Source organism: Nicotiana tomentosiformis, chromosome 7 (assembly GCF_000390325.3).
Source record: "Nicotiana tomentosiformis chromosome 7, ASM39032v3, whole genome shotgun sequence".
NCBI classification, from domain to species: domain Eukaryota; kingdom Viridiplantae; phylum Streptophyta; class Magnoliopsida; order Solanales; family Solanaceae; genus Nicotiana; species Nicotiana tomentosiformis.
This window is the reverse complement of record NC_090818.1, coordinates 18,847,196-18,861,092: the sequence shown is the minus strand read 5'-3', so window position 1 is coordinate 18,861,092 and position 13,897 is coordinate 18,847,196. Positions and strand designations below refer to the sequence as shown.

The window sequence follows — 13,897 nt, the reverse complement described above, 5'->3', positions numbered from 1 at the left end:
ACTAACCTTCTGTGTTTGGTCACAACTCACAAAGAAATCCTAGAATTTTGGGGAGCGCGGGATCCCAATAATAAACTTTAAGACTCCCTCCAAGTTTGAGATATTTCCCTCCAAGTTAAGCGCCAAAAGACATTTTTACCCACTCTGGTCTGCTTTTACCAAAATGTCCCTGTAATCCTTTCTTTTTTATTTCTCAAGATCAACGAAAGTTAAAATATATTATTTGAATTTATTTTATAATTTTCGGGCAGATGGGCAGCTCTTCACTTTCACCTATGTCATCTGTGAAAAACAATTGATTCGAGTTTGAAAATCTAGGTATTTGCTTCAGAATATATTATTTGTATTTATTTTATAATTTTTTATTTATCACATATATAAAATCTTAGTTAAAGCTATTGAATTTAATTGAACTCAACTTGCACTATAACTCATAATCTTGTTGAAAATGTACTAATATTTTATTATGCCAAAACAACGATAACAACTACACTTAATTGTACACATATTTAACCTAAATTAAAACATCCAAAAGAAGAAAAATACCTGTTGTACTTTCTGCCGGAAACAACTAACCAAAATGTTTAACTTTTTTAAGATCCAAGATTCAATATTTTTGCTACTTCCATTTATAACAAAATTAGAAAAGGGAAAAATATTCTTTTCTGCATCATTGAGGATTCAAAATAGTTATTTGGACATTGATGTTGAAAAAAGTACTCCTTGAAAATTTAAACATATTATTTGAAATTGATCAATTGTGTATTAATATGACTACTACTTAGTAGAAAAATCAAAATTTGTGAAGAATAATCATTATTTTCTTTTAAAATTTTTTTAAGAAAAATATTTCAATACTGAAATTTAGTTCTCGTTTGGCCATAGATTTTGGCTTTACTTTTTTAAAAAAAATTTAAAATATTATTTGTTTATGAAATATGATCATGTTTTGGGAAAAAAAATTTCAAATTCCCAAAAACTAGTTTAGGACAGTTTTTAGGTGAAATTTGTTCTTCCACTCACAAAACTTCAAGTTTTCTTCAAATAAAATGCATGTCCAAACACAACTTCAACTTTAAAAAATTATTTTTCAACACAATTTTAATTTTTTAAAGTTTCAATTAAATTTATGTCCAAACGCTAGTTTAGTGTTTTGAAACATCAAATATGGCCAAAGGGCTTGCGTCAAACCAATTGCAAAATAAAAATTTGGAAAATAAACTCTGCCCGCTGCCCGAACCGTATGAAGAAGAAGTTGTGCATTACCACCACTTCAAGAATGAATCTGTTACCAGTAACGCCTTCATAATAATAATACGAAGTACAAAAGGGGCAAATCAACGTAAATATAGACCAGAGGTTTCTTCTCAGGTCAAAAGCCCACCTTATACCAATAAAGCCCGAATCAGAAAATTCTTTGAAATTAAAAAAACAAAAAAGAAATTATATATCTACACAATACAGTGAAAGAGAGAGAGAAATAAATAAGAGAAGGCGAAATATAGAGATTCGTCATCTGCTAGGAGTATTTTCTTTTTTTTCTTTCTCTCTGCGAAATCAACAATTCCGTTCGATCCCCGCCCTTCCTCCTCTCTACACAATCAAACCTCAAAGCTTATTAATTCAACTCTTCGATTCGACTCGGAGCTTTGACCCAGCTCTGCTTTTCGATCTCTCAACTCAGCTCTCTCCCAATTTCAACTGGTATGTTCTTCACATTCTAAACCCTAACTTTCTGTTTTTTTCCCCAATGATTTAATCTTTCAATTACAACTGTACATACTGTTCTTTCAAAACCCTACATTCTATTTTTGTTCTTAATTTGATGGATTTGCGTTGATTCTTCGATTGTTTAATATTTTTTGTTGTTTGTGGATTTCTAGGGTTTTTTTCACCTGCGGAGATTGGAATTGTGCAAGCTGAATTACTTGAATTTGTTTGGGAGCAGCATGAGCATAGACAACCCTGGCGAAGAAAAAGATTATTAGGGTTTGGTTCTGGCGACTGTGTTGCGGTTTTGGCGGTGGGATAGAGAAGCTCTGAGCTTTCCATGGGCGATGGAGGCGTTGCATGTGTGCCTATACAACAGCATATTATGGAGCGTTTCTCAGTTTGTGGAGGCAAGAGTAAGAACAGCAGCAGCAGCAACAATTTCAGTACTCCTCCATCAGCAAATTCTACTTCAAAAACTGTGAGGAAGAAGATGAATGGTAAGATGACGAAGACGAAGAAGGAGAAAGGAGTAAACTTGAGTTCCAAGAGTAGTGGTATTAATAAAGAAATTGAGTGTAATGGTGACGTTGGTAAAGATGAAGTCGAGGAAGGTGAATTGGGTACTTTACCTGTTGAGAACGGAGAATTTGTTCCTCCTGAGAAGCCTTCTTCTCGAAAATATGAGATAAAGAGTGAAATTGAGAAGGGGGAGAGTGCATCTGATGTTAAAAGGGGCGATTTTGTCAAAGGAAGGTGGCGCAAGGGGGAATGGGAGAAAGGTGACTATATTTCTAACAGAAAAGGGGAGCTTGATAATCCCGGGTATGAACCAGGTGAATTTGTACCTGATAGGTGGCGGAAAGGTGATGGGGCAGCTGCAAGAGATGATTTTAACTATAGCAGAACACGCAGGCATGATTTTGCCAAGGATAAGGGTTGGAAAGGGGACCATGAATGGACAACGCCACCTTTAGCCAAGGACAAAGGATGGAGAAACGACCGTGAATGGACTCCACCTTCTGCCAAGGACAAAGGATGGAGAAATGATCATGAATGGACGCCACCTTCGGCCAAGGACAAAGGATGGAGAAATGATCGTGAATGGACACCACCTTCTTCAGGTAAGCATTCTGGGGAGAAAGATGTTGGTAATAGAAGTGGTGGAATTCAGCATGTGAAAAGGTTATCTAGATATGAACCTAGCATTCCAGAAAGGAATCCAAGGATTAGTTCCAAGATTGTGGGAGAAGAAGGCTCTTCCAAGATCGAACTGAAGAATGGCAATACAAGAGAATACTTTTCAGCTAATAGGTTGAAACGGCATGGTACTGATTCAGATAAAAGTGACCGTAAGTACCGGGGTGAGTATGATGACTTCTCAAGTTCAAAAAGCAGGAAACTTTCTGATGATGGAAGTCGAGCTGTATACGCGGCAGAGCATGGTTTGCGGCGCTCTACTGAGAAGTTGCACAGGAATGCACCTTCTAACCGGAGCATTCCATCTGACAGGTATTCTTCCAGGCATTATGAGACATCTAAAGGTTCTTATGACGGACATAATAGCAGTCCTCGTCATTTGGAGAGGTCCCCACGTGACCGGGCCCGTCATCTTGATAACTGGGATCGGAGCCCAGCCCGCCATCTTGATAACTGGGATAGGAGCCCAGCCCGCCTAGAAAAGTCTCCCTATGACCGAGGCCGTCACCTTGATCACAGTCGGTCTCCTTATGACCGGAGCCGTCATTATGATCACAGAAGCAGGAGTCCTAGTTATTCAGAGTGGTCCCCACAAGATCAAGGCCGCCACCATCATCGTAGGGACAGGACACCAAACTTCGTGGAGCGGTCCCCACTTGATCGGAGTAGGAATGTTTATCATCGAGACAGTGGTCGGAAAAGTGGACCAAGTGATAGAAGGGAAAATCAATTTGAAGGCAAAAGGCATGAAGGAAAGTGCAGCAGCCAAAAGGATGTGAGTGTGAAAGATCAAATTGTTAAGGATTCTGAGGTTGGAAGCTGTCCTGAAAATAGTAACTGCTCAATTGTTAAAAGTGGCAATCATCCGGTAAACAATGAAGGTCTGCCTCAATGTCCTGCAGTGAATACCTTGGAGCTTCCACAGGAAAATGGAGCTGTTGAGGAGGTGGCTTCTATGGAAGAAGACATGGATATATGCAATACCCCACCACATGTTTCAACTGTGGCAGAAGGAGCCACCGGAAAGTGGTATTACCTTGATCAGTTTGGCGTGGAACAGGGGCCTTCCAGATTATGCAAGCTGAAGTCACTGGCGGAAGAAGGATATATTGTGTCTGACCACTTTGTCAAACATGCAGATAGTGACAGGTGGGTTACTGTTGAGAATGCAGTTTCCCCGATGGCAACTGTAAATTTTCCATCAGTTGTTTCAGATGTTGTTACACAGTTGGTGAGCCCTCCCGAGGCTCCTGGTAATGTGTTGGCAGATAGTGGTGATCTAGCTCAATTCGATGATCTGGCACGTGAGGATAGCTTTGCCCCTTTGTTAGAGATTGTATCATGTCATGCGGATAGTTTGGCTGCATCTGAGCCTTCAGACGAACATCGTATTGATGAGAGAGTAGGGGCACTATTAGAGGGATTTTCTGTAATTCCTGGCAGGGAACTTGAGATTATTGGTGGTGAGTAATTCATTCCAAGAATTATCTCTCTTTTCACAACAGGGCTTAAGTTTTTTTTCTTATAACACTTAATTTTTTTTCTTTTTCTTTTTCTTTTTTGCAATTCTTTGCTGCAGAAGTGCTGCAAATGTCCTTCGAGCATGTGGAGTGGGAGAAATGGGGAAGTGCTGAAGGTAAGTGGTTCTTTTGTTTCTATTTCAACTCTATATATGGATGAAGGTGTATTGTTCTCCCGTGTTCTCGATAAAGGAAGTTATTTGTCATCTTTTAATGAAGCTTAGGTGTCGGAGTATCTAGCTCGTGGGGCATTCAAAAATACGTCAGTAATATGATAAATATCTTTGTTATGGATAAAAGACTCGTTATATACATTCTTTCTGGTTTCTGTATCAAAACTTGAGCTATGCGATTGGTTTATTTTGTTTCTAAATGTGTTTTCGCTTGGATATATCTGGAGCTTGGTTTTTCCATGACTGGTAGCTTTAACATGACATTTTCTTTATATGCTTTTGGATTGCTTTAACCGCAGGGGTAAAGTTCTATTATTTTGTGTGCATAGGCTGTATAGTTTATTTCCATCTTGTAGATAAGGAACTTTATGATTAAGTATGTATTGGTTTCTCTTATGTAGGCGAACACTGTGTTCAAAGTTCTGATGAGTGCTTGTTTAGTTCGGAGGCGCAGAAGGAATCCACAGAACCAAGGACCAGTGTACCGTCATCCTGTGACAGGGAAAATGATTTAAGCTGCAGTGACACTGCTGAATTGTTTTCTGGTCTGTGGCCATGCAAGGGTGGGGATTGGAAAAGAAATGACGAAGGTACACAAGATAAGTTGTGGAAAAAGAAGCTTGTTCTTAATGATGGCTATCCTCTATGCCTCATGTCAAAATCTGGGATTGAAGACCCGAGATGGCTGCAGAAAGATGAACTGTATTATCCATCACACAGCAGAAGGCTTGATCTCCCATCATGGGCTTTTCTCTCTCCAGATGAGTTGAATGATAGTAATGTTGTCGGAAGACCCAGTCAACCTAAACCTCCAGTGTTAAGGGGTATTAAAGGAATGATGCTTCCAGTGATCAGGATAAATGCATGCGTAGTTAAGGAGCATGGGTCATTTGTATCTGAGCCTCGCACTAAAGTTAGAGGGAAGGATAGGCATCCTCAGAGGTCATCACGACCATATGTGGCGACAGGTGATACTAAGAGGTTGTCAGAAGAAGGCATGTATCACTCGAAAAGCAGGCAGGACCAAGAATCACATGGTTCCCGTAAGAGCAGCGCGCCCTTAAATATTCCAAAGGATCGTGTTTGCTCAGCAGATGAGTTACAATTACATTTAGGTGAGTGGTACTACCTTGATGGTGCTGGGCATGAAAGAGGGCCTTTCTCGTTGATTGAGTTGCAGGTATTGGTTGATCAAGGTGTTATACCAGAAAATAGCAGTGCTGTCAGAAAGGTGGATAAGATCTGGGTCCCAGTTGCTTCTAGTGCAAAGACATCTGATCTTTCAAAGATGTGCCAAACACCTAGTGAGACTCTTGGAGCTTCTGTGTCAGAGTTGACGAGTTCTCTACAAAGTGCACCTAGTGGTGTTCCCTGCACATTCCAAGGCATACACCCTCAGTTTATTGGGTATACCCGAGGAAAGCTTCACGAGTTGGTAATGAAGTCTTACAAGAGTAGGGAACTTGCGGCTGCTATTAATGAGGTCCTAGATCCCTGGATAAATGCAAGACAACCAAAGAAAGAGAGCAATCCAGGTATGTGGTCCATGCTCCGGAAGATTCCCTTGTTTGCTTTCATTGTAAAGTGATTGGTTCTCTATAATGTCTAATTCATGTACCCACTTTCTGTTACAACTTTGCTGCATGTATGGGCTGCTTCTTTCCTCAATTTCTTTGGACCTCATCCTCCCCTTCGGTCCTTCCTTCATGTCCTTGTATGCATTTGTGATTTGAAAGACTATTTTTGTTCCGAATTATGTAAAAAAGTCACAAAGCCAACCTGGATTCAGAATAAGACATGCTTGTGCGATTCACAAATTATATTCTAATGGCAGTTACATATTCTTTATAATGTGGCCTATTGTGACACAAAAGACTCTGATTACTGAACTAATTCTTCTTTCTCTGTCTGTTTTTCTCCCCTCTTTGTATGTTACTTCTGATTCTCTTAAGTATCTCTACCTGACAGATTTCCGTGCCAGCAAAAAGGCGAGGTTTCATGGAAGTGAAGAAGAGTATGAAATGGAAGAGGACATATCAGGATTCCAGAATGATGAATGCCAATTTGATGACTTATGTGGTGATGAAACTTTCAATAGAGAAACCATTACCAAACCTGGAATCGAAAGTGGAAGCTGGGGTCTACTGGATGGTCGTGTGCTTGCTCGGATCTTTCATTTCCTTAAAGCTGATGTTAAATCTCTTGCTTATGCTGCTTTGACTTGTAAGCATTGGAGATCCACAGTAAAGATTTATAAGGGTATCTCCAGTCAGGTTGACCTGCTATCTGTTGCTTCCAGTTGCACTGATTCCACAATGCTGAAAATAATGGTATGCTTTTGCTTTCATGGCATTGGACTGCTCATCTCTTCTCCTACTAGCTCCCTAACAACAATACCAACAAGTGGGGTCTGGGGAGGGTAGTGCGTACGCAGCCTTACCCCTACCTTGTGAAGGTAGAGAGGCTGTTTCCGATAGACCCTCGGCTAAGTAAAGATGAAAAAGAAGCAGTAGCAACAAACATTAAGAAAGTAGCTCCTACTAGCTCCCTAATTGGAAATATTTTAAGAAAGTAGAAACTTGTCAAGAAATTATGATTCCTTCAAGAGTAACACATTTTTTTTTTTTTTTTCCGTCATTTTGCAGAATGGTTACAACAAAGAAAAGATAACTTTCTTGGTTTTGCGTGACTGTACTGGCATAACTCCCAGAATGCTTGAGGATGTTCTTCATTCATTCTCTTGTTTATCCTATATAGATATTAGAGGTTGCAGCCAACTTGAAGATGTTGCTGTTAAGTTTCCAAATGTTAACTGGATTAGAAGCAGGAGCTCAAATTTGAAAGTAAAGAGCCTCAAGAACATTTCTGATAAAACTTCATCATCCTATAGAACTTTTAATAGTCAGGAGAATCAGATGGATGATTCAATTGGACTGAGGGACTATTTGGAAAATTCAGAAAAGAGAGAGTCTGCCAACCAGTTGTTCCGCCGAAGCTTGTATAAACGTGCGAAGGTTTTTGATGCTCGAAAGTCCTCCTCCATTCTGTCTAGGGATGCCCAATTGAGGCATTTGGCAATGAGAAAATCGAGAAATGGTTTCAAGAGGATGAAAGAATTTCTCGCTTCAAGTCTAAGGGAGATAATGAAGGAAAATACTTTCGAGTTTTTTGTTCCAAAGGTACTATTATATCCTCTTTGCTTAGCTGCTTTAAAATACTGTTTGAGATGCTTCTAAACCTTGTCCACCTTTCCTTTAGGTTCGAGGAATTGAGGAGAAAATCAAAAGCGGATATTATGCTAGCCGTGGCTTGAGCTCTGCCAAAGAGGATATAAGTCGAATGTGCCGGGATGCACTAAAGTAAGTTTCATATTACGTATTGTGTATGATTCTTTAGTGTCACTGGGTCTTTGCAATAGCTGAATTGTGACTTTTCTGTTTTGGGAGAAAAATGCATATTTGGTCCCTCTATTATATCCTATTTGTACCTTTGATTCCTCTACTCAATCAATCAGTCAACTACGACTCAATCCCTAACGACTCGGGATCAACTGTATTAATCCTCTCTCAGTTGTTCCCAAATTAACTTCAGGAAACTGTGTCAATTTAGTCGAATAATAAACAAAACTAGCTAAATTCTAGTAACTTCGTCAACCTGTGATCAATAGTGATCGCCTTTTCAAAAGAGGCATATTTGTGTTTAGATCTCTATTTTTAAGGAATAGTATGTTCCTAAAGGAGTATGGATCTGATAAAATCACTATTCCCTGTTAAAGATGAGACCTAAAAGATGAAATACTCCTATAGACAATGGTTCACATTCGTCATGAGTCCTGGGTTTATGGAACAATTAAAGCCTTGTTTCTTTAGGATTTGAGTGACTGCACACTCTTACTGAAGGCTAAATGTGCAACGAGGGAGCTAGTACGTACATCAAAACGACTTTCATTTCCTTCAGACAATTGAGGAACCTAGAACGTCGTCAAAAGTATTTACATCAGTCAATCTTGATGTTACACCTAGAGTACAGAACTGTTAGGCTCTAATTTAACCAAGTGTACTGCTGTGTATTTGTTTTCAAAACATCTGAAATTTATTCCTTCCATCCTGACGAGAAATGCATAGAGGGACAGTGTTCCTACCGTCTTTAAGCTGCTTCTTCATTCTCTGCCCATGTCAACTGATTATAGCCACTGCCAATATTGCTCGATGTACCCAGTGCACCCCAAGCACATTAACGAACAGAGTGACATGTTCCATGTTCTAGGGGATGCTTTGTCTTCCACAATGTTTTCCAAGGCTAAAACTGCATTTTTCTGTTTTAGGTTTTGCGCCTTTCCCTCTTTTTGGCTGATGCATGAAGGGTAAGGTGGTTATGGAGGAATCACATACTTGAATTGTTAGTATTTGTGGGAAAATTGTTCTGTTATTGGTTTGGCACTATTGTTCTATTTTAACATAATTTGTGATAATTTTTATTGATATGCTGCGGCTCAGATCTAAAAATCGTGGTGATGCCAAAGACATGAATCACATTATTGCATCATTTATCCGTCTTGCTACTAGTTTGGAAGAAGGTCCCAAGCCATTTTGTACAAGAGATGAGATGATGAAGACTTGGAAAGATGAGTCACCTCCAGGTTTCTCTTCTAGTACAACAAAGTACAAAAAGAATCCTGCTAGAATGTATGAAAAGAAATACTTCAGCAGAAGCAATGGATCTTCCTATGTCAATGGTGTTTCTGACTATGGGGAGTTTGCCAGTGACCGAGAAATCAAAAGACGTTTATCCAAGTTGAGTGTAAAATCCTTAGATTCAGGAAGCGAAACATCTGATGATCTTGGCAGATCTTCTGGTGATACCACAAGTGATAGCGAGAGTACTGCTTCAGAGACAGAAAGTGACTTGGATTTAAGATCAGAATGTGGAACTGCAGAATCAAAAGAAACTTATTTCACTCCAGATGATGGGTTTGATTCTTTGGCTGATGATCGCGAATGGGGTGCTCGCATGACAAAGGCCAGCTTGGTTCCTCCGGTAACAAGGAAATATGAAGTCATTGATCATTATGTTATTGTCGCCGATGAGAAAGAAGTGAAAAGAAAGATGCTGGTTTCTTTGCCGGAGGATTATGCTGAGAAGCTTAGTGCACAGAAGAATGGCACTGAGGAGTCTGATATGGAAATTCCTGAAGTGAAGGATTATAAACCAAGGAAAATGCTTGGAGATGAGGTGATTGAGCAGGAAGTCTATGGTATTGATCCATACACTCATAATCTTCTTCTCGATTCCATGCCTGATGAATCGGATTGGTCTCTCCTGGACAAGCATTTGTTTATTGAAGATGTGCTCCTTCGTACTCTTAACAAGCAAGTTAGGCGCTTCACTGGCAGTCACACACCAATGATGTATCCTCTGAAGCCTGTTTTCGAAGAGATTCTGTTAAGTGCAGACGAAAATCAGGACAAGAGAACTGTACGGTTATGTCAATTCATCCTGAAGGCCATTGATACTCGTGCGGAGGACAATTATGTTGCCTATAGAAAGGTGAGGATCACAAATACTAGTAGGTATCAATTTTACATTTTGGGCCTTTTACTAAATGCACATCCTTTCTTCCAACATTTGATGGATGTGTCTGTCAGGGTCTTGGGGTTGTGTGCAACAAAGAAGGTGGCTTCAGTGAGGAGGATTTTGTCGTCGAATTCTTGGGGGAGGTAAGAACAAAATGTTTAATTCTTGATTATATTTATACCTACCCATTCCTCCAGCTTTTCTGAGTATCCTTTTGCTTAATGATGCTTTGAGAAGTGATCATGCATTCTGAAAGATGACCTGAATTCATATATCTCTTAACGAGACATACAGGTTTATCCTGCTTGGAAGTGGTTTGAAAAGCAAGATGGAATTCGCTCCTTGCAGAGGAATAACAATGATCCTGCACCAGAATTTTACAATATATATCTTGAGAGGCCAAAGGTATCATTGGTTGATATGGAGGGTTCATTCTTTTCTGTTTTTATCTTCAAACGTTTTTCTCCAACCCTATTAATAATTTCTCTTGTTAGGGTGATGCTGATGGGTATGATCTAGTTGTTGTTGATGCAATGCACAAAGCAAACTATGCTAGTCGAATTTGTCACTCGTGCAGACCTAATTGTGAAGCAAAGTAAGTTTTGTCCTTCGCTCTAGTATTATGGTTTCCCTTAAGAGGTGTTGTGTGTGTGTATATGTGTTTTATGTATTATCCCTCTTTCTTTCCCCTTACCGGATTTCAACTAACATCTTTCTCGTGATACTTATGTACCTTTTTGTGAGCAGAGTAACAGCTGTTGATGGTCAGTATCAGATTGGAATTTATAGCGTACGTCCAATTGCATATGGTGAAGAGGTCACTTTTGATTACAATTCTGTTACAGAGGTGAGTTTTAGAATATGTTGAGGATCTGTTTAGCTTGAAGGTAGAGCCTTTTTCTTTTCTCTTTTGTGGATAATTTTTGTTAAATGATGATGTTTCATGCTACAGAGTAAAGAAGAGTATGAAGCTTCCGTCTGTTTATGCGGCAGCCAGGTTTGCCGTGGAAGTTACCTGAATCTTACAGGCGAAGGGGCCTTTCTGAAGGTACATTCTACATCTAATTTTGATGAACTATCTCGGTCTAGGGAGCTCCTTAAGCTCTTACTGAGGTTTTTGGTGTTTTAGAATTTTCACTTTTTGTGCTTAACATAGCATGCTTAAATCATTACGATGGACGCCTATTGTTCCAGTGCTATCACATTTGTTGGATTCAGTTTTTCATGCCTTTTCAGCAGTTCCACTTGTCTGTCTGCAGGTGCTCCAGGAGTACCATGGGTTACTTGACCGACACCAGCTGATGCTAGAGGCATGTGAAGTGAATTCAGTTTCTGAAGAAGATTATATTGATCTTGGTAAAGCTGGACTTGGAAGTTGTTTGCTTGCTGGTTTGCCAAATTGGTTGATTGCTTATTCAGCTCATTTGGTATGCTTTTGCACCGAATTGATTATGGATTACCATTGTATCATCTCTGTGCATTTTCTGAATTATCTATTGTTGTTGAAGGTGAGATTTATCAATTTTGAGAGGACGAAACTTCCTGATGAGATACTTAAGCATAATTTAGAAGAGAAGAAGAAATACTTTTCAGATATTTGTTTGGAAGTAGAGAAGAACGAATCTGAGATTCAGGTAAGGATGCTGTCAGCTGGAGTTTTATACTTGGTTTATATTCCCATCTCCATCTGCATGTGCGTTGGTTTCTTTTCTCTGTATAATCTTTCTTGAATGATACAGGCTGAGGGTGTTTACAACCAAAGGCTTCAGAACTTGGCTCTGACACTTGACAAGGTTTGTCTTTCTCCTTTTTGACCAAGTCTTTCCTTTCATTTTTCTTGTTTAGAGAATGGCCAGTGAAATCTAAGAGTTGCTGGGTGCTTTGGCAGGTGCGTTATGTAATGAGATGCGTTTTTGGTGACCCGGAAAAAGCTCCCCCTCCTCTTGAGAGGCTCAGTTCGGAAGAAGCTGTTTCTTTTATCTGGAGAGGAGAGGGGTCTCTTGTTGAGGAGCTTCTTCAATGCGTGGCTCCTCATTTGGAAGATAGTATGCTAAATGATCTCAAGGCCAAGATTCGAGCTCATGATCCATCCAGGTCAGATGATCTTGAGACGGGCCTTCGAAAATCTTTAATATGGTGAGTGGTGTCATCCATGGTGTCCTAGCTATGCACTTTTTATCAAAAAACAAATTTCTTGACTTGCTGTTTCTTGTTCTAGGTTAAGAGATGAGGTCCGAGATCTTCCATGTTCATACAAATGTCGACATGACGCTGCTGCTGACTTGATTCATTTATATGCTTACACAAAGTGTTTTTTTAGAATACGAGTATGTGCTTTATCCTATTGAAACTTCTTTTGCATATCATTTTCACTGGACATTGTGTTGGTTTTGACCTGTATATCTTCTCTCTTTGCAGGAATACAAGACTGTAACTTCACCTCCTGTATATATAAGTCCTTTAGACCTGGGACCCAAATACACTGATAAGCTGGGGCCTGGTGTTCACGAGTATCGCAAGACATATGGCGAGAATTATTGCTTAGGACAGCTGATTTATTGGTATAACCAAGCAAATGCAGATCCAGATAATTGCCTTTTCAGGGCGAGCAGGGGTTGCTTGTCTTTACCTGAAGCTGGATCTTTTTATGCTAAAGTTCAGAAGCCGTCCCGCCAACGTGTTTACGGCCCAAGGACTGTGAAGTTCATGCTATCTAGAATGGTACGCTTTATATTAATTTCAGCAGAGCAACCTCTTTATTTTGTGTAGTGTGTTTTGCTAAAGAAACCTACGGGTGGATATGCCAGAAGCTATATGCAAAAGAAACCGACAGCTAGATGTATATGTTTTAGTAGGTGAATGCCTTCTGATCGTAACATGCCTAACATCCTTTTGGAGTACTCTAGAATATCAGTGTCCTGGTTGTTGGTTGCTATGCTGTTTTGGACTGTGCTCTTCTTTCTTGGTGTGAATTTTCTTACCAAAGTATCTCATTGTTTATCTCGGCAAAAGTCTAGCATCTAACCTAAAATTTAGTAGGCAACATGGAGCAACCAGTGAATATTGTTACCCACGTAGGAAGTTATTAATTAGTAGGAGGTTATGCTACTTGCTTTTAAGTGGAAATGATATACTTGAAGTGTAGCTTCAGTCGATTTCAACAGTTCAATTATTATACTAAGTTGCTTCCACTTAATGCGAGATATATTCTTTTGCCAGGAGAAGCAACCCCAGAGACCATGGCCAAAAGATCGGATATGGTCATTTAAGAGTAGTCCCAAAGTATTTGGCAGTCCTATGCTGGATGCTATTTTAAACAAGGCTCCACTAGAAAGGGAAATGGTACATTGGCTGAAGCATAGACCTGCAATCTTTCAGGCCATGTGGGATAGATGAAATTTTGCAGGCATCAGGAGAGCAGCATTAGAATGCTGCTGTGTAGGATACTAATTCCTTAGAGAAAAGTGTTCAAGCTGTTAGTATGCAATTAGAGTCCCTGATTTCGTGTTTTTTCCTCACTTGATTCTTATGTACAGTTTTATTCAGTCTTTCATTCTTGAGCAGTTTTGTAACATGTAATTCTTTATTATGGAAAAGAAAATTAGTGAATGAGTTAGTTCCTAATCTTTAATTAGATGGAAATGACAAGAGCAACTTTGTTGTCAGATGGACGTGTATATTTGAGTGTAAGGTACGTGGGTTAGTGACACAAACGAAGAG

At 39.5% G+C, this 13,897-nt stretch overlaps 1 protein-coding gene across 1 annotated transcript; it reads left to right on the top strand.

Annotated features, from left to right (window-relative positions):
• The first annotated feature begins 1,419 nt into the window (after positions 1-1,419).
• On the top strand, positions 1,420-13,801 carry LOC104115729 (histone-lysine N-methyltransferase ATXR3). Its single transcript, XM_009626420.4, has 20 exons — positions 1,420-1,704; positions 1,884-4,373; positions 4,490-4,546; positions 5,005-6,138; positions 6,572-6,933; positions 7,249-7,782; positions 7,862-7,962; positions 9,100-10,150; positions 10,249-10,320; positions 10,472-10,582; positions 10,672-10,772; positions 10,925-11,024; positions 11,130-11,225; positions 11,437-11,604; positions 11,686-11,811; positions 11,917-11,970; positions 12,066-12,313; positions 12,396-12,504; positions 12,596-12,898; positions 13,397-13,801. Exons 2-20 carry the CDS (start codon positions 2,051-2,053, stop codon positions 13,571-13,573), a joined length of 7,227 nt encoding a protein of 2,408 aa, XP_009624715.1. The 5' UTR covers positions 1,420-1,704; positions 1,884-2,050; the 3' UTR covers positions 13,574-13,801.
• The last annotated feature ends 96 nt before the right edge of the window (positions 13,802-13,897 follow it).